The sequence below is a fragment of the Agelaius tricolor genome, unplaced genomic scaffold (genome assembly GCF_023055355.1).
Source record: "Agelaius tricolor isolate 1412-34295 unplaced genomic scaffold, bAgeTri1.0.p SCAF_2, whole genome shotgun sequence".
Classification (NCBI taxonomy): Eukaryota; Metazoa; Chordata; class Aves; order Passeriformes; family Icteridae; genus Agelaius; species Agelaius tricolor.
Window position 1 is genome coordinate 33,733,803 of NW_027269262.1, and position 27,613 is coordinate 33,761,415.

The 27,613-nt window shown below is 37.2% G+C and overlaps 1 protein-coding gene across 2 annotated transcripts in view; it reads left to right on the forward strand.

Annotated features, from left to right (window-relative positions):
* GABBR2 (gamma-aminobutyric acid type B receptor subunit 2) overlaps positions 1–27,613 on the forward strand; it is a 459,095-nt gene that overhangs the window by 322,440 nt on the left and 109,042 nt on the right. For both annotated transcript variants that reach the window (XM_071455578.1, XM_071455586.1), the window contains exon 14: positions 6,939–7,061. In XM_071455578.1, the coding sequence (XP_071311679.1) occupies positions 6,939–7,061 (123 nt within the window). The remainder of the gene's footprint in view (positions 1–6,938; positions 7,062–27,613) is intronic.

Below are 27,613 nucleotides of genomic sequence, written 5' to 3' on the forward strand. Positions count from 1 at the left end.
ATGACACAGCTTGATAAGGGTAAACCTCAGTAGTGACAAAACCAGCGAAAACTCTATGTGAAATGTAAGTGCTCATAAATGGTGCTACAACCATAATTTCTATGTATTATGAGACTATTGGATGACAGAGAAATAAAGAACATGTTGCTATACAGTATGAGGCAATTTATTCCTGAATAGCTTGAAATTGGATTGTAAATGTAATCAAGTGCATTGATGTTCCCAGCTATTTGGTAATGATGAAGTATGCTTTCCCACAGAATTTTTCATTAAGAAAAATATTAAAGTCTAGGTACTTTAATGTAATATCAAACAAAATCAGAATATTTCTTCCTGAACATTCAAATCTTTCATGCACTTTTTTTTTTTTTCCCTGAAGGTTTGGGTTCCTTTCAACTCCAAAGATGAGAATTCACACCTCTCATAGAAAGTGCTTTACATTTATTCTATGTGTTCTTGAGCTCAAGTGCATTTCTCTCAAAGGTGAACTTGACCTGCTGTGTTGGTGGGATATGCAGGTTTCTCAAGGCAGCACATCTTGGTTTTCTTATGGTTGTGAGCAGAAGTTAACACAATGTTGAGGGTTTTTTCTAAGAGTTCTCCAGAAAACCAGCAAGAATGGTTGGTTCTAATGCTGTCAAGTTGGATTTCTTAGTGCCATTTTTAGACTAACATGCTTTTTTATTTTTGTCCTTCCAAAATAGTTTTGTGAAAAATAGTCATTTTTTAATATAGATTTATATTGAAAAACAAATTGTGTGTTCATTATGGTTGGATTACCAATGTTAGTGAAGCAATCACCTCTCCAATTCTCTAGTGCACTGTAGTCATAACTGAGGGTCAGGCTTTCAAAAACAAGGATTTTTATAACTTTTTTTAACCCATCACTTAACTCTCTCCATTTCTAACCTCTGAAAAGTTTCTATCTTCTGCTTCCCCTAGGGAGCATCTCCACTAGGCTATTCCTACTTTTTTTTAATATGAGTTGGAAAAGAGGAAAGGTATCTTCCAATTGATTTCTTCTCCTGGCAGCAGGGCATAGGGTCAACGCATCCACATTTGCAATAGCATTAATGGGAGAGTGAGTCTGCCCAATGATGCAATTATCCTAAACAGGAGTCACCAAAGACACATTTTAGCAATATGTGCTTTAGCAGGCTAGTGACTGTAGCTATTTAATTCTCAAAGCCAAGCTTTTTGATCTTATCCAATTGTCCATTATTGTCAGGAGTACCACACACTCCACTGTCCTGAAAGGTAGTCACCAAGTTCTTAGACTACAGGTGTCACAGTAGATCCTTGCTGGAAACAGAAATGTTGGGGTTTTGGGGTTTTTTTTAACATTTATAAGTAGATATACAAGTCTTCTATCAAATAATTCAAAATACCTCTAAGAGAATAAAACTTAGCTTTTTACTCCCTGTGACTTACTGGTCAAAATCCTTAATACTGCAACACGTTTTTTAAAATTTTAGCATTCACTCATTAAAACAAATGTAATTGCAGCTTGAGGCATTGCCAATACTAATCATACAATCTATTATAGGAAGTACTCATAATAGCTGTTGAAAAAAACATTGTGGAGTTACTGGGAACAATGCATAATGTGTTTTCAATAGTCCTTTTTTCTCATTCCATTACACAATAGAAATTAAGAATGTATTACAGTATAGTTCACTACAATATTAATGGCTTTAATAACTCTAAGATAGAATCTCCCTCAGCCCACGTTGGGTAAAGTTCACCCACCCACCACTGACTTTACATCCCAACCTCCTGGCACCATCCCACTTGTGCCGACCCACTTAATGCAGGGGGGCAAGCCCGAGGTGTCCCTGAACCACACTGAGAGAAATGAAAGGTTTGTTTATGCAGTGGAGAGAGTATCCTGAAGGCAAGTTCACTAGTGGTTTTATGGTCCCCTTTGCAAGCTCACAGACTTTACAATTTTTTTCCCTGCAAACTCTATTTTATTTTCTTTCCCCTCCAGTTCAGAGAGGGGACTCTGATCAGCAGGATTTCTCTGTGTATCAGGGAGAAGAATATTTGGTTTCAGATTTCTGAGGGCTTTTGTAATTGATGTCAGTGATATTCATTTAATTGAATGAGGTCTAGGAAGCTTCACAGAGGAATCCTTTAAAGAGAGTTTCTCTCTACAGATTCCATCCCAGGAGTCTGGGGAAGAGACAACTGAAAAAAAAGTTAATTAATAACATTAAGTGTTTATCCAGCTAGTGCCAGAAGGCAAGGGACTACTCTGTCAGCTAGACTGGGCAGGGTTGATCTACACAAGAGAAACCAGAATTTCCTTCTTAAGCAAAAAAGATCCTACATTTTAAATGGAAAAGAAAAAAATATATATTTATATCAAAACCTATTAATAAATGCAAAAGCAGTTCCAGTCTTTCTATGTTTCTATGAATTCAATTAAAAACCCAACAAACAAACAAACAAACCGCAAAGATTTAGCCAATATAGCTTTAAATTTAAAGATATTTTATTCTGACAAATGGAAGTGATCTGTTAATAAGGAAACTAACTTTGAAGAAAAGACAGGAGTAAATTAACTCTTCAGTCATGCTGGAAAGCTGTTTGTGGAAATCAGAGAGTACAAAACTAATGTTGCATCCTGGAGATGTAAGTCTTCATATGTAAGACTTTTTCTTCATGGTTTAGAATGGAGTACAGCTTTAAGGTCTATGTCATGAACATTTGCAGACTTGGTTTCTAGTAAGACAAGAGATAATAGAAAGTTTTCTCTAGCTGTAACCATTAAAAACAAACCTAATGTTTAGTTACTGTTGATTGCCAGATTTCCAGGTGATCCCACTAACTGGTGGATGATAGGGTTGTCCAGGACATAACGGGTATGCTTTAGAAAGCAAATGAAAAAAGCCCAACAAAAGGTTTATTCAATAAGAACCAAATGGACAGTTGAAATTACTGTGGCAGGTGGTACAGCCTGTGATAGTTCTAGAAAATCCTCAGGAGTTTCCACGAGCAGAAACTTTAGGCAGATTTTATATCTCCTGTAATCAGACAGCAAGGTCTGTGGAGAGTAAGGACTTTGATCTGTCTTCATGGTCATGAGTTTTCAGAATAGTTCTGATTTGCCCATACAGTGGTGTTGCTGAGAAGAAAATGGCCTACCAGCTTTTGTTCTGAGTGAATTTATTTTGAGGACAGATTGCTCCATATCCAGATATATAGTCCAGACTGGTTGCAATGGCATTTATAACAGTGTGCAGATCTGCCAGGATGAGACAGATTCACCTATCCAATCACAGATGGTAGAAAATATGACTCACAGATGCTGCTGTGTGAGAGCTTGGCTTCAGCAAGGATTCAGGAGCACTTGCATAAATGGATTTTATTAGCTACCATGTATTTCTCCAAAGGCTGATTTACTGTTTGCTTGAAGGAAAATGAAAAGAGGAAAAAAAATGAGGACCTTCCTCTTAAAGAAAAATGACATTTTTGATTGTGAGGGGCCTCACTAGCTCATTACTTTCTTTTGTCAGACAGAGAATTTGTTGGATTTGCAAGATCTGAGTCAAGACTCCTTCAGTGCATCTGGTGATTCCCGTGGAGTGAATGTACTGAATTTAAGGAGTTCTAGTGGGTGGGAGTGAGGGCTGGGAAAGCTGGGCTTCCTGCATGTGGAAGGGGAGAGCAGCAAGCCTTTTAGAAATGCTGTTAGTGATATACCAGTGGCATTTCTCAGGGCAAATCTCTTTTAGGACAAGCTGCTAATAACTGGCAGAAATGAAAAATAATTGAACCTCAGTGTTTTGTTCTGAAAGCTAGCATTCTGGTGGGGAGTTCTGCTTCAGAGCTGTATTCCAGCAGTGGTTTTGCCAAGGACAGGGCAGCGCTGTGATGGGTGTGGGAGGCAGCCCCAGGTACCCTGCATTCAGCCCTCTCACCCTGCAGCAGCACCAGCACCAGTGTGTTTTGCAGAGCTCATCATGCTGGTCTAGGTCACTTAGGTTATCTTATGGGCTTTCTTTTGCTTGCCTTCCTCCTGGCTGTCTGGCAGAGTAAGGGATGAATAATACCTGCTGCCAGTGACAGCTGCTGTTATACAACTCCCCTTCTGTCCAGAAAAGGGCAGAGTAATGCAGGAAAAATTACTCCAAGAGGTATCCAAGGAAGAGCTCAACTGTTTGCTGTTTATCTACTCTTATCTTTTTCTAATAACTACCTATCCAAAAAAAGGTTTTCAAACTAAAATACTGATCTGCAGTAGTGCAAGGTACAAATGAAAGATGTACAAGAGCAAGGAGAAGTGATGTGATAACATTAGCAATGTGATCATGAATAGGAAGTTTTTTATTTTGATTCTGTGAGTGGATTATCAGTATGACTACTTTTAATAATATATCCTTTCACTCTTTTGCTTCTGGCATCGCTGTACCAGATTGACTAATATTACCAGGGGTTGGCAAATCTGAATTCAATGCAACCTTACTTTCAATATGAAGATACTTCATAAAAATATGGGAGACATTGGGCTGCTTACATATCCTAAGTAAAATGTGTGCTATTTCCATTTGAAAGATAAAATATTTTGAGGGTTTTTTCAAGGAACCTTTTTGACTTAGAAGAGCAGAGGGAGACATTTCTGGCAAGATGCTTTCACATGGCTTTTAGTTTGTCAAATGCATATTTTTAGCTGAAGTTAATTGTCTTCACCTCCTCTTGGGGGGCGGGGAGGGAGGAAGGGAGGGACATGTTTCAGAACACTAATTTTTCTGACCGTAAATCTTTCCCAGGATAGGTGGGATGAATTGTCTTTTAAAGGCTTTTATCCCCGCCTACTGGCTACTGAGAAAGGCTAAACATATAATATTTCAGCAGCCAACTTCAGTAAAATAAACTACATCAGTAAAAAAGGAAGACCAACTAAAATATGCCAATACAGTAAATGCCCTAGCCATTTAAGAGGGAGGAAAAGAAATTTGAATTAAAGTGTCAACATTTCATCTAAATCCAAATTCTTTATGGACTTGACTCTCCATTGTTTTCTCTTCCATGTCTCCACTCATACTAGGAGCAGTACTAGGTATGTTTCACTCAAGGTCTGTTTGCAGGCATTACAAAAGAGATTAAAAAAGGCTAACCTGTTCCTTTTCAGCTCTGATTGCCACTTGATAAACAGCTAAAAGGTCAGACATAGTTCTGTTTTCCCAAAGAAGACAAGGGACCAAGCTGTGTCTGAGAATCTTTGCTTAATATCTGCTTTCATTTTAGCTTTATGAAGAAACACATTTCAACAATCTTCCTCCCCTTGCACAGCACACCAAGGCACTTTTTCCTTGCAAAGCTCTCCTTGCCAAATCACCCAGCAGCAAGACATTATCACCATGAAAGCTGCACCTCCCCTTTCACCGGCCCTCTCCCGACATGCCTGTGCTGTCTCAGAATTCTGAGATGGGTGTACTGGTTCCTTGCTGCCATAAACATGTGGAAAGCATCACTTTCCAGTGCTTTATGTCAGTGGTAGCTACATGGATTTACATAACTGGCCTCAGGAAATGAAAATATTGTATCGAGTCCTTTAGCTCATTCTGATTACTAGCCTTTATTTTACTCTTAGTTTATTCCAAATTATCTCTAAAATGAACTAGCAGATTAACAAAATGTGGTGCACAATGTTGCCGAAACAACTTTCAAAACAGAGAAGATATCACACCAAGCAATATGAAAACCAGACTTTCTAAAGTTCATTATACATGATTTCAAATTTTGGTCATTTTCATCATTTCCTTCAGCTTGATAAGAATGTAATGCAAATACAATTTATTCTACGCATGAATACTAACCTTGCCTCTATTAAGATTAGCTGACACTTCTGGCTTTTTAATGCATTTTTGAAATCCTAATAATTTCATCAAATTGAACTGAAATAATCACAACTTTCATAAGCTTCTCAGGCTTAGTATTTTTGAATATTTCATTTGGATTAAGTCAACTGTTTCCCAGAATGGAAACTTGGAAAAAAGATGCGTATTTGTCCATGTTAAAGCAATTTGGCAATAACTTTTGACTATTGGATGAGTGTTCTTAATAATAGAGGTAGATATTAATTAAGAAACCATGACCATGGACTCAAGAACACTGAAATAAAATTAATTTAGGCCTGATATTTCAACATGATTACAATTTTGCAACTGAAATAATGCAATTCCAGTATATTTTTTCTGTGTTGCTATGTGTACAACAGTAGAAATTACATAGGGATTGCATGCAGTTATAAAAGACTCTAATACATGGTTTGGATTTTTATTTTTATCAGCAACTCTTGTTTTTCTTTTTGGAACCTAAACCCCAAACAAAATTAAAAGCATGTTTTACGCTAGATGTGCATTAAAGCCTCTGACCTTTGTAATACAGAAAAAATATATCATTCCTTCCTGCTCCCTGGGTAACAGAGGCAAATATTAAACACATAGACACAAAAAACTTGCAGAGTAAACTTTTGATAACTTCTGCATTTTCCACATCCAAGAAGGTTATGAAAGAGTGAGAACTAAATCTTAGTGAAAACTACCTCAATGCCTTTTACTCTGAGAGGCTGATGAACATTTTTCCACATTTGCATGCATAAACACAGTAGTGGCTCCCTAGAATATATTTTTCTCATTTTCCAGGAGTTAATATTAAACCTGGATTTCAATATAAATGTTTGAGAGTCTTCCCAAAGTCTTTTTAGAAGTGGGAAAGCACTTCAGATATTTCTAACACCCATGAAATAAACTAAAATAATTTGTCTTGCTTTCATCTTTCTATATTTCTTTTCTTTGTTCATTGTTAAAAACCTTTAATATTAGCAACCTGTGTCTTTCTCCCTGTATAGGAATAAAGCTGTATAGGGTCTATCTGTGGCTCATGGGAATCTCCCTACTTCTTTTTTCTTTTTTTTTTTGTCTCTCCAGATCATTAAAGACCAGAAGCTACTGGGGATAGTTGGAGGGATGCTACTGATTGATCTTTGCATCCTGATTTGCTGGCAGGTTGTGGATCCTTTGAGGAGGACAGTGGAAAAGTATAACATGGAGGTATGTCCTCAAGCCCAAGTAATACTAATCGTTGCATATCAGTCAGTATCTACAGCTTTCCATAAGATTAAGCTAAAGATGCATTAGGTAAAATGAAAGCAAGTCAAGCTGTGTATTTTGGGGGAGGAAGGGTTCTGATTTTCAAAACCAAATAGAAAAGACAAAGAGACATTTTATTTGCAAGGGTTGTAAACACAGCAGAGCCCTCTGCTAAGACTCTCTATTAGAGTCTGTTGCAATAAATAATAGATTATCAGAACCCATTAGTGAATTTCAGTAAGAGCTCATTCAAGTGCAGGAGAGGTCACTGCTTAGACTGCATTCTTTGTGGAGATGGTCAGGAATTATGTTACCTACTGCTATATTTATTTGCAGTAATTTTATGTGCATGCACCCATACTGATTGTTTCTCTCTTAATGCTATTCCCAGAAAGGTCACACGAGCAATTTTGATAGGCAGGAGGTAATAGCTTAATGCCAGCTGTACACACGTTCCAACACTCTGGTTGGTTTCTAGAAGTGGAGCTGAAGTAGAGCTTTCTGGACAAACTGACAGTAAGAAACATGGAAGCAACAATTTATACCTAGGAAAAAATCTGTCTGTATGTAGATGTGCATTGTTTGAGAGTTTATTGCCTCCAACATGGAAACTGGTGATATCTGAAAGCTAGGATTGTCCTAGATTATATAAGGACAATCTAGAAGTGTTAGTCTCTTCTCCTATACTTGGCAATCAGTAAGAAAAAGAACAGTTGTTTTCTCTTCTGATGTTAACATTTGCAAGAAAATATATACCATTTCACTCCACTGCTTTTCCTTTGTTCTTACTTTCCAGTGTAGCTCTGGCATTTTATTAGGAGAAGTTTTCACTTTTTTAGTATAATTTCTAGAAGATATCCTAGAACAATGCATCTTAAACTGCAAGGAGATTTTTTTGAAAAAAAATCATTTAAGAATCTGAAAAGATTTGTCTCAGTCATTCCCTAGAGTTTGAAAGACTTCCCAGCTAACACAGTTGCCAATGAAAAATAGAAAATGTAGCTTAAATTTGTCTGCTGGAGACACTTCTGGTCTATGTGTGTATAGCTTGAAGCCATAGCAGCTTGTTGAGAACCTTGTTTATTTCATTTTGCTCCAATTGTATTGTAAGTGATATTTCAGTTGTCAGTATTGTTAACGTTGTCTCTGCTCATCTGAACCCAAACACATTATGACAAATAGTCAAAAAGTCCAATTAAAATAATCTCAGATAGAAGGAATTTTACTTTTTACTTTAGTTTAAACTAAAGAACCTGATATCTAGTGTTATTAGATTCACTTGAGGATAATGTCCATAGACAGCAGCAGTAACTGTGAAGTTAAACCATAAGTAACATATATTTAAAAAATAATGTTTGCTGTAGTTTTAAATGATTTTAAATGGTTGATTCAATTTCCATCTGAACTTTTCAGTGTATATTCTTTGATCATCTAATATATAAATCTAAAAACTTTGTGTGTTTTTTCCACATTTGGGGCTTTCCAGACCATGGGGCTGCACACCAGTTGCCTGAAATTTGCATAAGAGCTGAAATTCTCCTGGAATTATATAAGCCCATGCAAAGTGACACTGAATACACACATGACAATGTTTGATATTTTGATCCCTCAGCATCAATTGACTTGAACTTACTGTTAGAGCTCTTAGCTATTACTGTAAGTTGCGCAGAATATTTTTGAAGCTAATGGATTTCGGGTGGGAAGGAAATAAAAGTATCATGCTAGCAAATGTGATCATTAAACTATTGTATGTGCATAAAATATGTTACTATAAAAACAGTGAGGTGAACTGCAATTTACTTTCCTGAAGCACACCTCTTCGGGTCTCAAAAAATCTTGTGTAAAAGTAAATGACAATTGTCTTTGCTGCTATAATTATTATTATTATTGTTATTGTTGTTGTTATGCTATTTTTTTTTATTTTTACGTTACTAAAGTGTAATGGTGAATTCTTTAGTTGAGTTTGATGAAGCACATATTATCTTTTCTGTGTTTGAAAAATACTTGCCACATAGTACACACTACTGGTGGCAAGTTTCTGTTTTATTTCAGGAATATTTTGTAGTGGATATTTCTTGTCCCACTTGATTTTGTGAAATAATTTTAAAGGGGTTATTTCTGATAGTTGATGCTAATCCAAGTGATAAAGATTAAACTAAATGAAGGCTCCAAAGTTATGAATGCAATCAGTCATTCTAGCTAATGAACCATTTGAGCTCTGTTTATGAGCACTCATCAGCTTCCTGTGTGACAGCTCTGCATTTGGCTTCTATCGGGTGGACCCTCTGGTAGTTGTGTGTTCATAAGCACATGGATCAAAGGAACCAAGACAAGAAGCCTAAACACTGGTAATGTCCTGGGCTGCTTGCTGTTATTCACAAAATAGTTCATTTTAATGAAGCAACAGCAGGAAATTATCAAGAACTTTTTAAAAGAGTTCTTAAACGCAGAACTTTAAAATCCAGGCTCCTTTTCTGGAGTTGTTTGCAAAGTCCAAGCAACTCATGCCTTATAAGCTGAGGATAGGCAGTCTAAATCTAAAAAAACAAAGGGAAGTGAAGGCATTTTTAGAAACTTTATGGCTGTTACTGAAGGCAGAAATCCTATGGAATGTTGGATCTGTCAGTTTTCAGACCAGTTTCTGGCATCCTGACCCTACAGGTATGGTTTCTTCAGGAAAAGCACATCTGTGGCTGCCATAAGACGCCACGTTAAAAGTTTTAGTGACTGAACCATAAAGCATCCAGATCCTCCAGTCATCAGCAGGGGAAGTAGTTTATGGTATATGGACAATAAAGTTGCTGGATAAAAGAAAAGAGGTTAAAGGCCAAGGCAGGGACAATGTTAAAACTTCCCTAACTGTACAGTGATCTGCAGAAGAACTGTAGCAGTGTCCCTATGTACTTTTCCTAAGAGTACTGTAGGCTTGATTTTCTTATAATGCAAAAGCATTTGATAACACAAAGGGCTTCTAATCTTCAAGCAGCAGTGTAAAAAAAAAAAAAGGGAATTAATCTATAATGTTATCTCTATTTATCTGTTTTCCTAGATTCCCTGCCTGTAACATTTCTCCTTTTGCTAATTTTTCAGACCAGTGGAGAGACTATCACTTTTTTCCCTCACTAATTTCTTCCTAGGCTGAACCAGGAATTTGCTTTTCTCATCATGATTCACCTTTTTTGTCATAATCAAAATGATTATGCTCAGATCTGAGCCAGGTCCCTGCCAGACTGTTTCTCCCAGTCATGTGAACTGGAGTGCATCCTTCCTTCACTGTCTCCCTGGCTGGGCTGCCCATGAGGAACTATGGTGCTTCTCTGGATGCTGCTGTAGAAGAGATTTGCAAGGCTCTACCATTGTTTGCTTGTTGACCTGCCTTCTTAAGAAGTTTATGTGCTAGGGTGGTCTGTGCGATTTTTTTACTACTGCCTAAAAAACTTTGCCTGTTTCAGTCAAATCTGACAAATTTGAGCAGATACATCTCTTAAGGACTAAGGCCACAGTAGACTTACTGGAAACAGCCAGCTGTGTGGAGGAGACATTCTGGCAGTGTCTCCTCTGAGAGACTAGGATCTCAGAGTGAGTTCATCCCTTTGTCTAAAAACAGATATTTTAAATGACTTGCTACAGGGGGTCTTCACTCTTAGCTGAAGAGAATCCAGCCACAAGAAAAGAACACTTAGGAAACCAGATCCCTCCAATTTCAGTTGCTCAGCTGTGTTGGAATGAAACCACAGTCTGAAATAGCAAAATCCTTTAGAAAGTGCAGTGTGTGCAACAGCCATATCATAATTCAATCATGTTCTTAGTGCAGTTGAAAGGGTCTGTGTGTACACATGCACTCACACTCACCTCTTGCTCACAATTATCTCAGCTAGTCAGAGCATGGCACTGATAATGCCGAGAGCATGTGTTCAGTCCCTGTATGGTCCATTCACTTAAGAGCTGGACTGGGTGATCCTTATGGGTCCCTTCCAACTCAGAATATTCTGTGATTCTATGGTGTAGTAACGCTTTTACTCTAGAGTTGGGCTTGAAAGCCTCTGACTGGCTTATCTTCTCCCAACACAAATGTCTATGAAACAGACTGGATCTCTGTGGCCTTGGAAGGTAGACAGTGATAATGTTTAATAAATAATAACTTGTAGGGGAAATGGACTACCTTTTATAATTCCCAAGGTAAAAATATCTTGCATTAGTGTTAGATTCAATGAAAGTAGTATCTTCCATACTGGATGCCAATATTTCATGTAAAATTTTAAAAGGTTTATCCAGGGCAGCAGCCTGGATAAATTAAGTAGTTATTTCTGTGATGCTTTCTCTTATGCATTCTTATGATAGCATTATCAATATTTAAAAATAAACTTCATTCTGGTATCTGGAATACCAGTATTTAAGGTTTCACCCTAATTTGTCCTGGGATGGTAATAAACATGAAATAGAGAAAAAAATCTGAATGAGATGCCATTTTAGAAGACACAGAAGAGAAAAAGAGATCAATGAGACATGTCCTATTTGGACTTCTAGCATTGATATAAATGTAAAATTCAGAAACTAATATGAGGAAACCTTATATGAGGATGTTGTAATAACAAAAATACCAATATGCAGGAAAGATTAGTAGGCCATGCCAGCATCAGAGTAGTGCAGTATGTTAACGAAAGTTCAATTCATATTACCAAATTAATAATTTCAGTGAGTGAGACAGAATTCCTATGTATTGCAAGTGTATAACGATGCTGCCAGACACATATTACTGCACAACAAGCCAGAAGTTTAGCTTTGACTGATATGTTGAGGGACTCAAAAACATTGCAAAACCAAAAAAAAAATGCTGCTCAGACTAACTCATTTGTAATTCAACAGATTAGAGAACCCACAGACAGAGACTTAACCCTTGATTTCATTCTGAATAGCCCACAGAATCCATTCCAAAGTCTTGATATCTGAAAGAGTTTTCCATAGCTACAAATAAATTGTTCTTAGTTTTGATAGCTTTGAAGAAGCAACAAACAAAAAAGGTCTGTAGAGTGGTACTCACCTTCAGAAAGCAGAAGAACATTAAATTAAGGATGTGTCTTAAAGAGAGGCTAAAGAGTAAATTGTAGAGAGCTAAATCAGGTGGTTTAGAGAGTATTAAGAATTTCATACGTGAGACACAGAGTAATTACATGCCACACATCAAGTAAGACTTGAAAAAGAAAGAACTCAGCGTGACAAAACAGCAGGAAGACATCCTTCAAAAAAATAAAATAATATCCAAATGGGGAAAATACACAGGATCATAATGTCAGGTAAATTAAATGTAGAAGAAAATAAGGCAGTCTAAAAAAGCATCTTACAATGAATGAAAAAAGAATAATAAATCTTTCTGTAAATACCAGTAGCAGCAAGTTTGCCACAGAATCTTGGGAATAATGTTTAAGCAGAATAGAAGATCATTACTTGCAGAAAATAAGGCTACGTGGAATGATTAAATGATTGCTTTGCTGCTTTGTTCAGCAAAATTCTTAGTGGAGGGATTTTTGGAGATTGCTGTGCTAGAACCCTTTTGATGAACTCACTGAGGAGTGACTGGAGTTGCTGGTAGGAATAGGGAAACTGATCAGAAATAAATCAATGGAAAAAGATTCTATTCTCCCAGGTTTTCTATAGCAATTCAAAAGAATAATTGTCAAACTACTGACAACAGTATGTAATCATTAGCTCAGAACTGCTTTGATATCTGAGCAACATGTTGCAAATATCTTGCCATGTTTTCAAGACAGAGTAGAATCCTTAAATTTGTAAGTGAATGTAGTAGGCCAACTTATAAAAATTATAATCAGGAGTAGGATTAGAAATTGATATGCTACACTGAGGAGTAGTTCGATATCACACTTGTGAAGGAACAAGTCATAAAAACTTAGTGAAGTCCTTTGAAGAAGCCAGCAGACATGAATAGAAGCTGACACAGCCAGCTAGGTCTCAAAAAGAACTCATCAATTTCTTTCATCAAAGGCTCTCACAGAAAGGAAATAGACACGGAATAAGAGAGAAGCCCTCAAATCGGTATGAAGTTCTTTAGAATAAGGAATCAGAACTAAGAAATAAATAAAAGTTCATTTTCTAGTAAGGAGGCATGTAGCCAGTAGAGTCCTTCAGGACAAGTTCCAGTCTTTGTGCTGGTATCAGTATTGTTCAGTGGAAGAGGTTATATCAAGTTATTTTAGAAAATATAAATGAGGGCTGACTGTGAAGAATTTGGGACAGACGTTGCAAAGTTTAGCATAAAGTGAAATGCTCTTTCCTTATTGCAACTGCAGCAGTAAAAACAAATGTTGTCTTGTTTGTGATGTAACCTCTTTCTGATATAGAGGAAGGTGGAATTACAGATTTAAGTTCAGCTAGAGGAAACCCATAAATAGACTAAATAAATTGAGTACATCTTACATCTTTCTGAATAAGACAGAAAAGTCTGGCTTAAAATTTTCATTTAAATAACTAACCCAGAACAAAATCATGTTAGCTGGCTTGACACAGGTCTCAGAGCACCCAGATGTGTTGAGTATATCCTCAATAGATGGATGTACGTACAACAGGACTGGAGGAATAAATACTGTTCCTGGGTATCTGATTGTCTTTTCTGTGGGACTGCTCTAAGAACCTGAAGAAATTAATAGTACTGAGCTGCTACTTAGGCTGTACGTGAATTTAACTATATATAGATATACAATTCCAAAAGTTACTCACAATAGTAATTCAAGGTCAATGGTAAGTGAGAGTTGTGTGAAAATTACTGAGATGGGATGTAAAGAATACTCAGGAAGGAGTGCATATATTATGTGTGAAAGTCCAAGGTGAGCGTGGTGCTATACCCTGATGGACTAGTTAATAGGAGCTGTGGTCATCAAGTATAAAACATTTCCTTGGGAAAGATTTTGTCTTTTAAAATTGCTTTGTTCCTACATCTTTTTGATGAAAGTTATGTGAAAATTTGGATTTGGCTGCACAGATGTAGATATTTTTCTTTAATATCCATTTGCATTAATAACACTGCTGTTGAAGGAACTGGAAAATACTTTGGTCCAAAATCATACACAAAGGAGTGTGGGGTGGGCTGGGGTGGGGGGTATTATAGTATCCACATGATACTATGGGAGTAGCATAGATTTGGAATTGGTGAAGGTGTCTGGTTCAAATTCATGCACTCAAGGAGATTTTTGTAAATTCTTTGATGTTTTGAAAAAGATCAGATCATATTCTTTTCTCTTTCTGCATATGTATATATGCATAAACAGATGTGTTTATGGGGTTTTGTTTACATTGTGCTGTTCAGTCAGCTAACAGCCAGATTGAGAGAACTTTGTTAAATGTGTGATGTGAAATGAAGAATTTAATTGGCTGAAGCAGTTTCTGCGGGTGTTCAGCCTAATGCAGGTCAGAGCTTGTTAGTCAATTTGTGCTCTGTGTATCGTTACACCCATCTGTTTCCCCTACTATTTTTTAAATAAATTTAATTTCTTTCCTTCCAATTTGAAATATTACAGACTGTGGGAGTCAAATGTCTCCTGAATTCTGTAGCCTGCTTTCACACCCTGACATTGTAGCTCTCAGCAGGTGGCCTGCCAGGAGTAGCTGAAACTGAGAACCCTTACTTGCATCTGCTGGGACACTCTGGTGGCTGGCAGATGCTCCAGAGAGAAGGAAACTGAATGACCATAAAATCATCTGTAAGCCTTCTACTGGCCCAGAGGATCTAGCACAGGTCCAAAGAAAGAGTAAATACTAAAGAGTAAAAGCTGGTTTACTTCTCTCTTTCATTTGACATCAGTTTCCAAGGAAACAGAACAAAACGTGAGAGCTGGGAGCCAGCAGCTGAGATTGACTCAGCTGGTGGCTAGTCCTGCTTCTGTTCCCATGGAAACATGTATCAAATTGGCAAAAATAAGGATATAGGGCAGGGTCAGTTCTAAAATGGCAGGATGAATGGCTGCTGCTTAACAACAGCTACTTAACAAGATGAGGCTTGCTGGTACTTATTCCTCTTCAATAAACAATTCCAATTCTAGTTCTGCCTACCAAAAACCCAGCACTTAGAAAGTTCCTACCTTAGGAATGTAGGAACCCCTATCATTGACCAGACTTGTAACTCCTCTTGTCCACCACCTCGTTTAAAACAATGACTGGCCCAAATACTTTCAGAAGTGGGTACCAGAAATGTGTAGTGCACATCTGAAAGTTCATCTGTCATGCTTGAAAATTTCAGCTGTGATTCATAATGAGTAGTAACTTGAAATGAGCAGTTGTGTATAACTCATAGTTCTTATACTCTTGCTAATTGAACACTTTTGTTATTCTCATAAATGTCAGGGAGTTTTGACTCTTGCAAACTTTGCACAGATCAGGGTAATTGCTAACCAGACATGGTGTGAAGAACTTCCTTTCTCAGTTTTGGAAATGTTGCTTTTCAGTCTCATTGAACATACATTATTTTTCTTTTAGGGAAAAAGAAGAGAATTAAGTCTTCCACATTTCCTTTGGCAGCACCAATCATTACTATGCATCTGTGTTTACAACCTTATTTTCCTCTTTTCTCTTTGGTAGATAGTCCCAATCTTATTAAGCTCTTTTTCATGTGACATGGAAACTCTAAAGCATCCTTTTTAGTTAGGATGACTAATATTGCATATTTTAGAAGATCTGTGTAATGTGTTTTATCTATTATTCATCCTCTTCCATATATTTAGTGTATTATTTTTCACTGTTGCACACCATTGAACAAAATTTTGGACTTCACTGTCAAAGCGATTCCCAGAACATTTCCATGAACTAATTATGACTCTTAGAAAATGTATAAGTAGTTCTGTTTTTACAGTACCATTACAGCTACTGAAATCAAATTCTACTTGTCATCATATGGCCCACTCAGCTACACTCCTCACATTTTTAGACTCAACCTCAGTATTTTTGTCTGGGTATTTTCATGGTTGTGCTGTTGGGCAAAACTGATTTTAGTATGGAACTATGGTTCTTACAGAACCATATATGTGGTTCTGCATCTCTTACAGAGTGGAAGTATTATTCTGGAATATGGAAGCATGATAGTGGAAGGGTTTTGTTATATAATTATTGTTACTTGTGCTATTGTTATGTAGTCACATTTCTGTCACTGCTACTTTGCAGTAGCTCCTCCGGTTCTGAAGGTTCTGCTACCAGAGGTACCCAACAGGACCCATCCTTTCAACTGCTTTTGGAAATACAGACTGTTGTTCCCCCTTTGGTATTTTAAGGCATAATCCCTAGTCCTCAGTGAATTAGTCTCTTGGAGGAAAGGAAATCAGATATCAGATATCCAACCCAACAATTCAGGACATACACACGGACCCGAGCAGCCGTTTACCGCTTGCGATGGCAGCGCTGCCGAGGTTGCTGCGTGAGACAACCAGTGAGTGATTCACCACCTAACCGTCATTAAAAGCAGCAGACACATCATCTGTCAGGGATACCTGGCTGCTTCACACAGAAGGCACTGTGACAGTTTTGTTGATTCATTGAGGAGGCTCAGTATATGATAAACCCAGTGGTACCTCTTCACTTTAAACTTCAGGTACATTGGATACAATCATTCAGATTTATTTCTCTGAAAACTGAAGCCAGAGCTAAATTTAACCCTGATTTTATGCTCCTTCATAAGACTACATTGTTGGGATAGGACAATGCTGATATTTTGGCAGTTAGGAACTGCCTACCAAATAGAAACATAGCTGGCTATAGGATATTTCAGCATTTGTTAAGCACTACCACATTAGCAAGGTCAGAGAAGCTCTTTTCCTCATACACTTACCTTCTTCTTTCAGAGATAAGTCTCTATGAAATCTCTGGACACATTTGCACTTAAACTTCATATTAAGTGTCAAGATTTACAGGCTTTATTAAGCCAGACAGGAATTTTTTTCTCTTTTTTTCAGTGATTTGATTTGTTAATATCAGAAGTGAAAAAAGACAAGAAAACTCTTCTCTCCATCAATCACCAAAACCTCATGAGAAAAAACTTCCAGAAAACAATCTAGGAACTGATTAATCTTCCTTGCTGCATTTTATCCTGGGTACTCAATGTTCAACCCTTTCTAGCATTGTAGCACCTCTCTTGTTTTCTGGAAGAAACCACCACTGTATAAGAAAGACAGACTTTAATGCTTATGCCTAAAAACAGATGCTGATATGGATAAAAAGAACCATAATGAATTACTCCACGAATATGCTAAGGCTGCAGTAGAGACCAATAAAATCTTTCCACCAGACATCTCTGAAAATAGAGAATTCTCCATTAAAATAGCTATTTAGGATAGAAGATTATCTAATTTAATTAATACTTCTTTGGAGGAAGAATATTCTCTTGTTCCTGCAAATGTTTAAATAGGCCAATACTTAAAAGAAATAATCTGGATATCCCAGTGCTACTTTAAAACTATTCTTTCATTCCTAAGCAACTTTATGGAGAAGGCAAGCCTCAAGTTTGTACTATAAGTAATTATAGGTAGTATCATTTGTCTAGAATGTCCTGAGTTCTGGCCAGCAAATTGCACTGGAAAGGATTAAGGGCAGTGATTGTCAATTTGGAAAATCAAGCCACAAGTAACCTGCCACAAGATCTTTATGCAGTGCTTGACTATGAAGTACTGCTCTCTTACTCAAAAGGAGCATCTTGGCTTTGCACAAAAAACACTTCAGTGCTGCTCAAACTTAATAGGAACTGATGTCCTTTTCCTTCGAGGTGAAGTGCCAGGTGGAGCACCTTGTGTTTGTAAGCACACCCGGGCAGACAGGGAGAGCTGCTGGACAGCCAGGGCACACACACACAGGCAATAAGCACATGGCAGAGTGCTGCAGACTTGACCCAGACTTCGTGCTGGTGGGCAGAGGGCCTGAGGAAGAGCTTCCTTGAACAAAGCCATCCTCTTTATGGCTATGCAGTACAGGTCATTTTGCTTCTGTGTTTGGTTCTCCTGGATCCCTCATGGTTACTTTGCTCTCTGACAGAGCAGCATCTCTGAACAGTGGACTGTACTTGTGCCCAAATCTTGAAGACTCTGCTCTTCCCTAGCACAGCAATGCAGTCATATTTTGAAAACTATTTTTTTTAAAAAAGTGCTAGTACCAACATAGGACATTTTCTGCCAGTGCCTTGGGCCATTCTCTGCTGGAGTTTCCCATATGGTAGTAAATCAAAGCCTCCATATGATTACATTTTAGGTATGTAAAATTGTTTTGCTGTAGAGGGTAGATTTTTTTTTTTCTTGTCACGATCCGTCCTTACAAAAGGGTTTCGTGATGGTTTGTGGATTGATCTCAGGGTGCAAAAAACCTGACAGGGCACAGGGGATTTGTAGTGATAATCAAAACAAATGCGCCTTTATTGAATGACCACAGTAAAATGTGATAGAGAGATTAAGGGAGAGAAAAAGATAGAGAAAGAGAGAGAAGAGAGAGAGAGAGGGATATAGTTACCAAACATAGAGATGAAGTCCTTTGGTCCAGTCCAGTTCGAGGATCCTCCTGTTACATCAGAAAGATCTCAAAATCTCTAGCTAACTCAGAGATTTTTATTATGATAATTCTATTGAAAATTGTGAGGAGCGGGAAACAGATACAATAAAGAATAGATGTAACAGGTAATCCATGTTCTCAGCAGTAAGCAAGGGCCATTGTTTTCTTGGTCCAGTGGTCACACCTGCAGGCAAACATCTCGCTTTGGTCAGCTTGCCTCCCCCCACACATCTGTCCCAGGTTAGGGGTTTCAGTCCCAGTCCTTGGAAGGAGGAGAGGGGCCTTTTCACATGGGGGTTTCATGTCTCAGTCCTTGTGAAGAAGCTTCTTACATCCCAGTTTGTCTGTCACAGCTGTTGTAAACAAGTGAGAGGGGTCTTCTGCAGGGGACCACCCAGAACTCAGGAGAAGTCCAGCCAGGCCAAGAGGTGGGACAGCTTCCAAGGCTATTGTTGCAAAAAGGGCACAGTGCCCCCTTCTTTGGGCTCAGCATAGCATACAGCAAACAACACCTGTGAAAACAATAGCTTAGCAATGCTCTCAGGTCTTGGGCCTGTGGCTTGTGTAACTTTCTCCTACAGAGAAGACGGGGGGGGGAGGGGGGGGGGTCTTCTCTTCAGTGGTCCTCCATGACGATTGTGAGGCAGATGAGGAAAAATTTGGACAGACTCTCACGCTTCTCTGATAAACATGTTCTAATATTTTAATGTATCTTTCATATGCAAGTGAGAAAAAACTTTTTTCTGGCTCTGGCAAACACTAGCATGGGCTTTTCTATAAAAATTGCAAATTTTCACAAATCTCAGCTGTGCAAATGCAAGGATTCTTTCTCAATTAGCTGTCTTCCGCATTCATATCCAGCAGAATGTGTTTATGCCTATGCATTTTTATTTTAAAATATCCTCCTGTATAGACTTCTCTCCCTGGATAAAAGAGAAGAAACATATAATAGCTGTTAACCACATTATAAGTGGGGCTAATATGCATTAGCAATACTTTGGTTGTATATGTATTTTTTAAAGCTATAAAACAGGGGGCATCTTGCTTTTTAAAGACCTGAATCACTCTGAAGTCTACTTTCCAAACTGCCTTTGTTCTTAGACCTTCAGCAGCTCTATTCTGGGCAGTGCATTCCTTCCTTCCATGCTTCTCTACCCTCCCAAAATATTTTCTCCTGCCTGTCTCCATGAACTGTCACGCTTAACAAATCTCACCTCATGCTCACTTTCACTCCCATAATGGGCAGATCATTGATACAAGTGACTCTGTCAAAGGACAGCAAACTTGTGGCTTAGGCCAGCTCAGCTCTAGATCACTATCCACTATTGAGCAGCTATTAAAGACTGGTTATGACCTGACTGCAGGTGACCATTGGTCATAAAAAAGAAGGAAAAGTGAAAAATGGATGCAGATTGGTCAATTTCCCAAGAGAGGTACTCACTTCTATTTTTGTTAAGAATGCTGAGACTGATCAAATCCAATCATTCATTTTTATTCATTTTTTTTTTCTTTAAAGAAAGGGTTATGAATCAACCATGAGCTGCACAGGTTGGTATGGACATACTTCTGGACAGTCAGTGGAAGGCTTCTCAGTAAGACCTGATTTAATGGTTTGTAGTTAAGACTCAAAAATAAATGCTTACTAAGTCATGTGGAAGTGGAGCGAGTTCCTAGTGCATGAGGGTGCCTTATAAAGGGAGAGACTCAGTCCCCACAGCTGTAGCTGCCTGGCAGCCCTCTTTGTTGTTGTTGATTTTTGTTCTTTTTATTTTTGCTGTTGTTTTTTGTTTGTTTTGTTTTTGTTTGGATTTTTTGTGTGTTGGTTTGGTTTTTTTGTGATTTTTGGGGTTTGTTTTTGGTTTTTTTTGTGGTGGTAGTCAACACCCTTTTCAACAGAAAATTCTGAGTTTTCATTTTAATGTCATCATTGCTTCTCACCTTAAAAGCAATGTCATGGATCCATTTTTTTTGATTTTTGGGTACATTAAAAAAAACAACTTACCTACTTGCCTTGTTCTTGAGAACTTGTATTAGCAATTCTAATTTTTCTCATGTAATTTCTGCAATAATATATGACTTCCTTATTATGACTGTGTTATAAAGGACTCCTGGTTATCTCAAATAACATTTTGGATTTTTGTTATTGGTGTACTTATTTCTTTAGAATTCCCATTTTATTCAGTGCTTTCCATTGATTTTGAGATATTTTTATTGCTTTCTCATGAAGCATCTCTGACTTAAGTAAGAGTTAGAGACCTGAGAATCTTTCTATGCAGCTGATAATTCCTTTATCACTTTATATCATGTTAGAGTTTAGAAAGTTAGAATCCTCATTTTATGGAAATACCCTGCTAATATTTTAAAATTATGTCTGCTTTTGTCATCAACGAATGAATTATTGTGTAATTTTTACCAGTAATTTTTATCTGTAATTTTTACAGATTCTTCTAATCTTTTCAGAATGAGATACTTGAAAAGGCACATATTTGTGAAAAAATGCTTGTCTAAATATTTATTTTCAATGTGTTCCATATAGATGTAGATGTATATGTATGAATGTGTGTTAATATGTACAAATATATGTATATATATATATATATATATATTTAGTATCTTGACTGTTGATATTTCAGTTCTGGTATTTGGTCAGGGACATAATGATTTGGAGTCTGGTTGACAAAAGCTGGATATTCCCTCTGTTATTTCTTTCTGTGTGCTGGTTACTTCCCTGCAGAAAGGGATTTTTTAATCTAACTGCTGTGATTGGTTCTCCCACATTTTGTGGGGCTGTTGCAAATAAAAGTGGAACAGTACACCTGCAACCTAGATCTGTAGGGATAATGATAGAAAATTCCATTTACTATGGAATTTTCTTTTTGCAATAATACCATTGAGCCAGCACATAACTTTGTGCAGCAGATGAAAGCAAAATGAAAATTTCTTGCTTCCAAAATGGAGATGCTCTTCAGCTTTGCCATACAGGTTGAAGGCACATATCTCTAATGCTTTCATTGGGATCTAATCTTACAATAATGCTATGAGCAACTTAAAGTATTTTTCAGTTTTTCATATTTTTCATTTGCATACATTAATATAGAAGAAAGAAAAGCCAGTTAAAGCACTTTGGAGACACATTCAGGATGAAAATGTGTGTGATGACAAACCACCAAACAATATTTTAAGACATGGCATTACAAAGGAATTGGGCTGGAATAAGATGGAAAAGATAACTGTGGGGGCAACTTGGATATTTTTAACCTTTTTTCTAATGTTTGGCCTCTTTTAAATAAATTAATAAAATTTTAATTAATATGAAATGAGATCCATATCAGAAATCACCAAAGTAATTAGTTATGGAGTTAAAATTATGAACTTTGACAAGTCATTTTACAAGTCACTATGACAATGATTTCATAAATTGAATGCCAAACAAGATTTCTGGTTTAAGGGAAAATGACAGGATAGGTGAAGCTGCATATAAATAAATGCCAGGTGATGGTTAGATCTTGATACAAGACCACTCAGTTTTAAGAAAATATCATCTTATTGCACAATAGGAGTCAAAAGGCAAACCAAGGGTAAGGAATTATAAGAAAAGAAATAGGGAACAAGATATAAAGCGATACTATGGCAGTGTTTAAGTCCAGAGTGGAGTTATACCTATACTGTGTACAGTCCCAGCACAGTTCCTGACCTCCAGGAGATGGAAAACATCCAGAGCTTTGTAGAGCCTTGAGAAGTATGGATGGAATAGCCCCCATCCAAGGAATAGGCTAGAAAAGAGATGGATGAGGACTGGGCAGAATAAAATCTTCAGTGGCTTAGAAAATGTGATTAGAAGTGATCACACATAGTCTATTCCTATGCAAGAGCTCAGGAGTGTGAAGTGGAACTGGCAGGTTCAAAGAGCAGACAACACATAATGCAGGTGGTGAACTTCTGTGCAAAATGTTGTCCATCCTAAGAGCTTACATGGGATTAACATAGCAACTGGGCACACTGATTGAAGAAAAAGCTATCTGGTGTTAAATAAGCACACATGACCTCACTCTGAAGAAATCATTGTGTGACAGATGACAGAATATTCTAGAGTGATGTTTCTATATGCTTGGCCCTTTTGAGATTCTTCCCTGGGGGGAGGCATGGTTTGGCAGGACTTGAGAAAGATTTTTATGAGTACATCCGTTATATACATCAGCTATGGAGAGAGGAAATACCTCTGTATTTTTAAGTTCCCTTTGCATTTAATTTTATTTTTATTCTTTATAATTGTTCTCATAGAATAGAGACAATTCTGACAAACTGAAGACAGCATTTCTGAACATTGGTGGAAGAATATTTAGAATGTAATTCTCGACACCAGGTGTCCTGCATTCTTTTCCAAGTATGTCACATATTTTTAGATCACTTGATAGTTGTGCTATGATGGGAAAACATATTCTTCTAATATGTCACAAAGAGGAAGAGATCTTCAGTGTTTACCCAATTTTTATTTAATTTGTACAAACTGACTTCTGAAAAAGAAACTGAGGTTAAGAAATTAAATATAGAATTATAGAATCTTTGAGACTGGAGGAGATCTCTGGATATTTTCTGCTCAAAGCAGAGTCACTTATAGTGCATTGTTCAAGACCATGTCTAATCATATTTTGAATATATTCAAGTGTGGACTCTCTACAACCTCTCTGGGCAACATGCTACAGTGTTCAACCACCCTCATCATCAAAAAAGCACTTTTTTTCCCCAGTTTAAATGGTACTTCCTGCATTTCAATTTGTGCCTTTTGTTTGTTCATTGAATACCACTGACAAAAGTCTGGCTTCATCTAGAAATATATAGCTAAAAATTGATCACAAGTAAAGAGATGCTGTGTGTGGGAGTGAGACTGTGTTTCTAAGGCACTAGATTAGTTGGAGATCTAGAATTGTCTTCTTTTGGGGGGGGGGGGTAATGATATAACTTGAATTTCAGAGTTTAATAATGATATGAAAGAGATTATGTGATGTGAAGACAGGCCCCATGTTTCTGTGTTTTGGAACTGGTCCCCAGATTTTTACAAAGACCTTGTGAAAACTGCTTTCATCCCTGCTATTTTCCAGTTAAAGGTTGGCTAGCTTCATCTGGATTTTGAGATACTTTTTCAGCTGCAAATGGCTAACACAAGAGAGAGAATACCACAGCTATCACTGCATCTCCTTTAAAATGGTTCATTTGCCTCAGGCTTTAGGATTTAGCTGTAATGAAGATGAAAGATTGATGGCTGACTGCTGACCTACTTTGAGGAAATGAAAGAGCAGGTGGCATGCTGCTGACTAGGAAAGTAAAAGACTGTACTAAATGCAGGGAAATAAAGCATGGCTGAATAAAGTCTCTTTTAGATCACAGCTTCTTTTCAGTAGCCCAATACAGAATAATACACATCTGGAAACCTCAAAACCTCTTTTATATCTCTGCATGTGTAAATATATTTAACCTATTTGAAATAGTTATTTTCATTTTACATAAGAAGGCTCTATCACTTACTGCTAGGGCTTTGAATCTATCCAACTGTCACAGCATATTGTAGAAACTAATAGGAAAAGCTAGACAAGGCAAATTACAAAAAAATGTAAGGCTTAAAGTGTGACAGATGTTTCTTTCAGTGCTTGCAACAAACTGTTCTCCAAATTTTGTTTAACCTTTGGCAAAAGAGAGAGGTGCATTCACCTAAACTCAGAATTAAGGTGCTCCCAACTGTGTGATGAAAGTGTTTAATCATTGTTGTGAACCAGCCCTTCAGAAAGGAGCTGCCACCCTTCAGCTGGGAGCAGTGTACTGTACTTTGTGTCAGGAACTTCAGGCATGAAGCATGAGAAGGGATTAGAGGAAAAAACATTTTCAGTTTCTTGGTAGCAGTCTTGTGTTTCAAGCAAACCAGTAATACCTTGGTGGATGCAGCTGATGGTGACCACCAAATATGTCTGCAGCTTCTCATAACTGATACATTAACAGAGAATGGCATGATTTTATAAGCTAATTGTTTTCATTAAAAAGCAGCTGTCTTCCATGTTTTGGAGCAGGTACAGAAGAAAAGAGCTGTACTGCCTACCCAATGGGAAAGGATTGAGCTGCAAGCCCAGAGACTGAGTTGTAAGCAATCACACTCCCTTACAGCTTGCATTTCTGCACTTGCAACAGCCCTCATTGATAACTGCAGTGTCATGCTGACATCCTGAAATGAGAGGCAGTTTCACAAGCTAAGCAGATCCCTCTGTATTCGGCTTCAGATGGCAACATGACCCTGGGATGTCATTTAAGATACCCAATTCTCATTCCTTTTGAGAAGAGTCAAAGGAGTGTGCCATTTGGAGAATAGGCAAAGGTGTGTGGCTCTGACTTTCCCTTCAGTAAATTATTACGAAGGTCCAACTATGTGAGAAAAGACATCTTTGTATGTCTTTACACTCTTTTCCTTTAACAGAGAGAGTTTATTAGTTTAGTTTATTTAGTTTATTCTTTGGGTGCAAGACATGGGAGATACCGAACTATTAGGCTGTCAATTCTGTAACTGTTCCCAGGAACTTTCTTTTCTTAAATTCTGGGAATAAAAATCTGATTTTATCATCTGACATTCAGCCCATATTCTAAAACAACTTAGTAACTCATGGTTATTTTTGTACTGTCTTCCTCTGTTCTGCACCTTTGAAACAGGAGACAGCTAGAGGAAGTGGACATTTACTATTTTGGTGTTATTCAAACCTTGAGAGTGATTTAGTGGAATAAAGGGGGGAAGCATGTATGTGTGTATTAGGGAATGTGTGATTTTATGTGCTGAATCCTTTTTTTTTCCTTCCCATCCTGTAAAACATTCTAGTTAGGAGAATACTTACCTTGGGGTTTTCTTTGTATTTTTGGTGGGTACAGGACAGTTGCAGGAACTTTCTCCTTTGTGTACAAATAGTAATAAGCATTATGTATGTGTATCCTGTAAAGGAAAAAATTTAATTTTATAAATCTTTTTTCTCAAAAGAAGTCTGATTTCCAAGTTGTTGTATTAATGCTTATGGGTGTGGTTTTCTTCAGGTGTAGGAACTGTGCCATCAAGACTCCCTTTTCTCTGGTTTTGATCTATCTCACCAGGTGTCTGATAGCTGTTCTGGTAGCTTGCACTCCTAGAACCCACCTGATAGACTCTCCATCATTTGTTTGCACCATATACAGCTCACCGAGCACAGACCCTTATTGAAACTTTGCATAAAAGCTCTAAAAAGGACATAAAAATTAGTTACTTCTTTAATGTTAGATTTAAGACTTATAACAAATTGAAACCTAATATTAGCATTTTAAAAATAATTTCATCTTAGGATGATTCAGAATCTTTTAATCTTTTATGAATAATAAGACTGCCTATAAATAATAGTGATATGGGAAAAGGAGATGTCCTTTTTCTATTGTTCTTGCTTGGAAAAAACATGAGAAACAGGAGTGAAGGTGAGGGTGACCTAAAGAAGAAAGGTAAGAGGAGAGGAAGATTATTCTTTTGAATCAGAGTCCCACAAGCCAGCAAAGAAAGAAACCAATGCAAAAAATACATGTCTACCAGTGAAAATGCATGTGCCTGGGCATAACTAAGAATCATCTATAAAGAAGATACCAAGATAATTATTTTATTGTCATAAACACAGACTAAAAATTGGTAGCTGAATAGATTATTGTTAAAAGGTTAGTGAATTGTAGCCATTAAAATGGTGGGGCTTGGAGTGTTTTAGAAGTTAGGACTATTTTAGTGAAGTTTGTAAACATAAATTAAAAGATGACTGTAGCCTTAAAAGATCTATTCTGAATATTCTATGGTGAAGTGATGTCAATATTCTTCTGTGTTTGAATCATAGAATCATAGAATGGAGGAGGGGGAGGTTGGAGGGGACTTTAAAGATCATCTAGTTCCAAAACCCTGCCATGGAGAGGGACATCTTTCATGAGCCAGAGCCCATATTTCCCCTAGGTGTCACAGATACAATTTTCCTTTTGTGTAACATTAGAAGGAAATTTACTGCCATTGCTACTGAAAGATTTAAGTGACTCACATACAAAGCTGAGAGAATTAAAGTAAAGGTGAATCCTAAGATGGACATACTTTGTGGCATTTCTAAATTGATTTTTACCTAACTTACAGCCATTTCATTCACATCAGAACCCTGGCTGCTATAAAGTTCTAAATGTAACCTTTTTCTAATTCTGCAATTTTTTCACCATTTTAACTGACATATTTTAACTTCTATAAGTTAAGCCAGTGATGTTTATTATGCAGACAAGCTACCACTTTCCAAGCTATCAAGTTACCTGTCACAAAAACATTCAATCTAGGTGGTGGAAATTGAAGGATTGTAATCCTGTCTATTAGGTGTTTGAATACCTAGATTTGGGTCTGTCAGTGTACAGAGATTAACTGTATAACTTGTGAAAATTTAGTTTTCTTTGGGATTCAGTTTTTACTTGATGTTGTCAATGGAATTATTCATCATAAACAATTTGTGGGATTTGTGATAGGAGTGGTCTGTAAAAAATCTTTTGGTAGTAATTCGATTACTGTTTGCTCACATTTTCAGTCTCAATACTCCTTTTTCTTTTCCTCCATGTTTTCCTAACTCTTTCAATGAACAGAACTGTAGCTTTTCACTTTGATGTATGTCCCTTTTGATTAGGAGATCATCAATTATTTAGATTGTTCCAAACCTTGCAGTCTAATACTTTGAACATAAGACTGTAAGTAGAGCATTTTCAAGATCAGTGTTTAAAAATAGGTCATGTTTTTCAAGAGATCAGCCAATTCAGTGCTTGAAAATCTGGAAAATCTCCTGATTAACATCCAGTATTTGTTAACCTAATATGGACTTGTTTTTAAAACATTAGCTCTATTATTTTCTCCATTAGAGAAAAGTCACCTAGCTTAGATACAACATTTAATGCCCGGTATATCATTAACAGTATCTGTTAAAAAACAA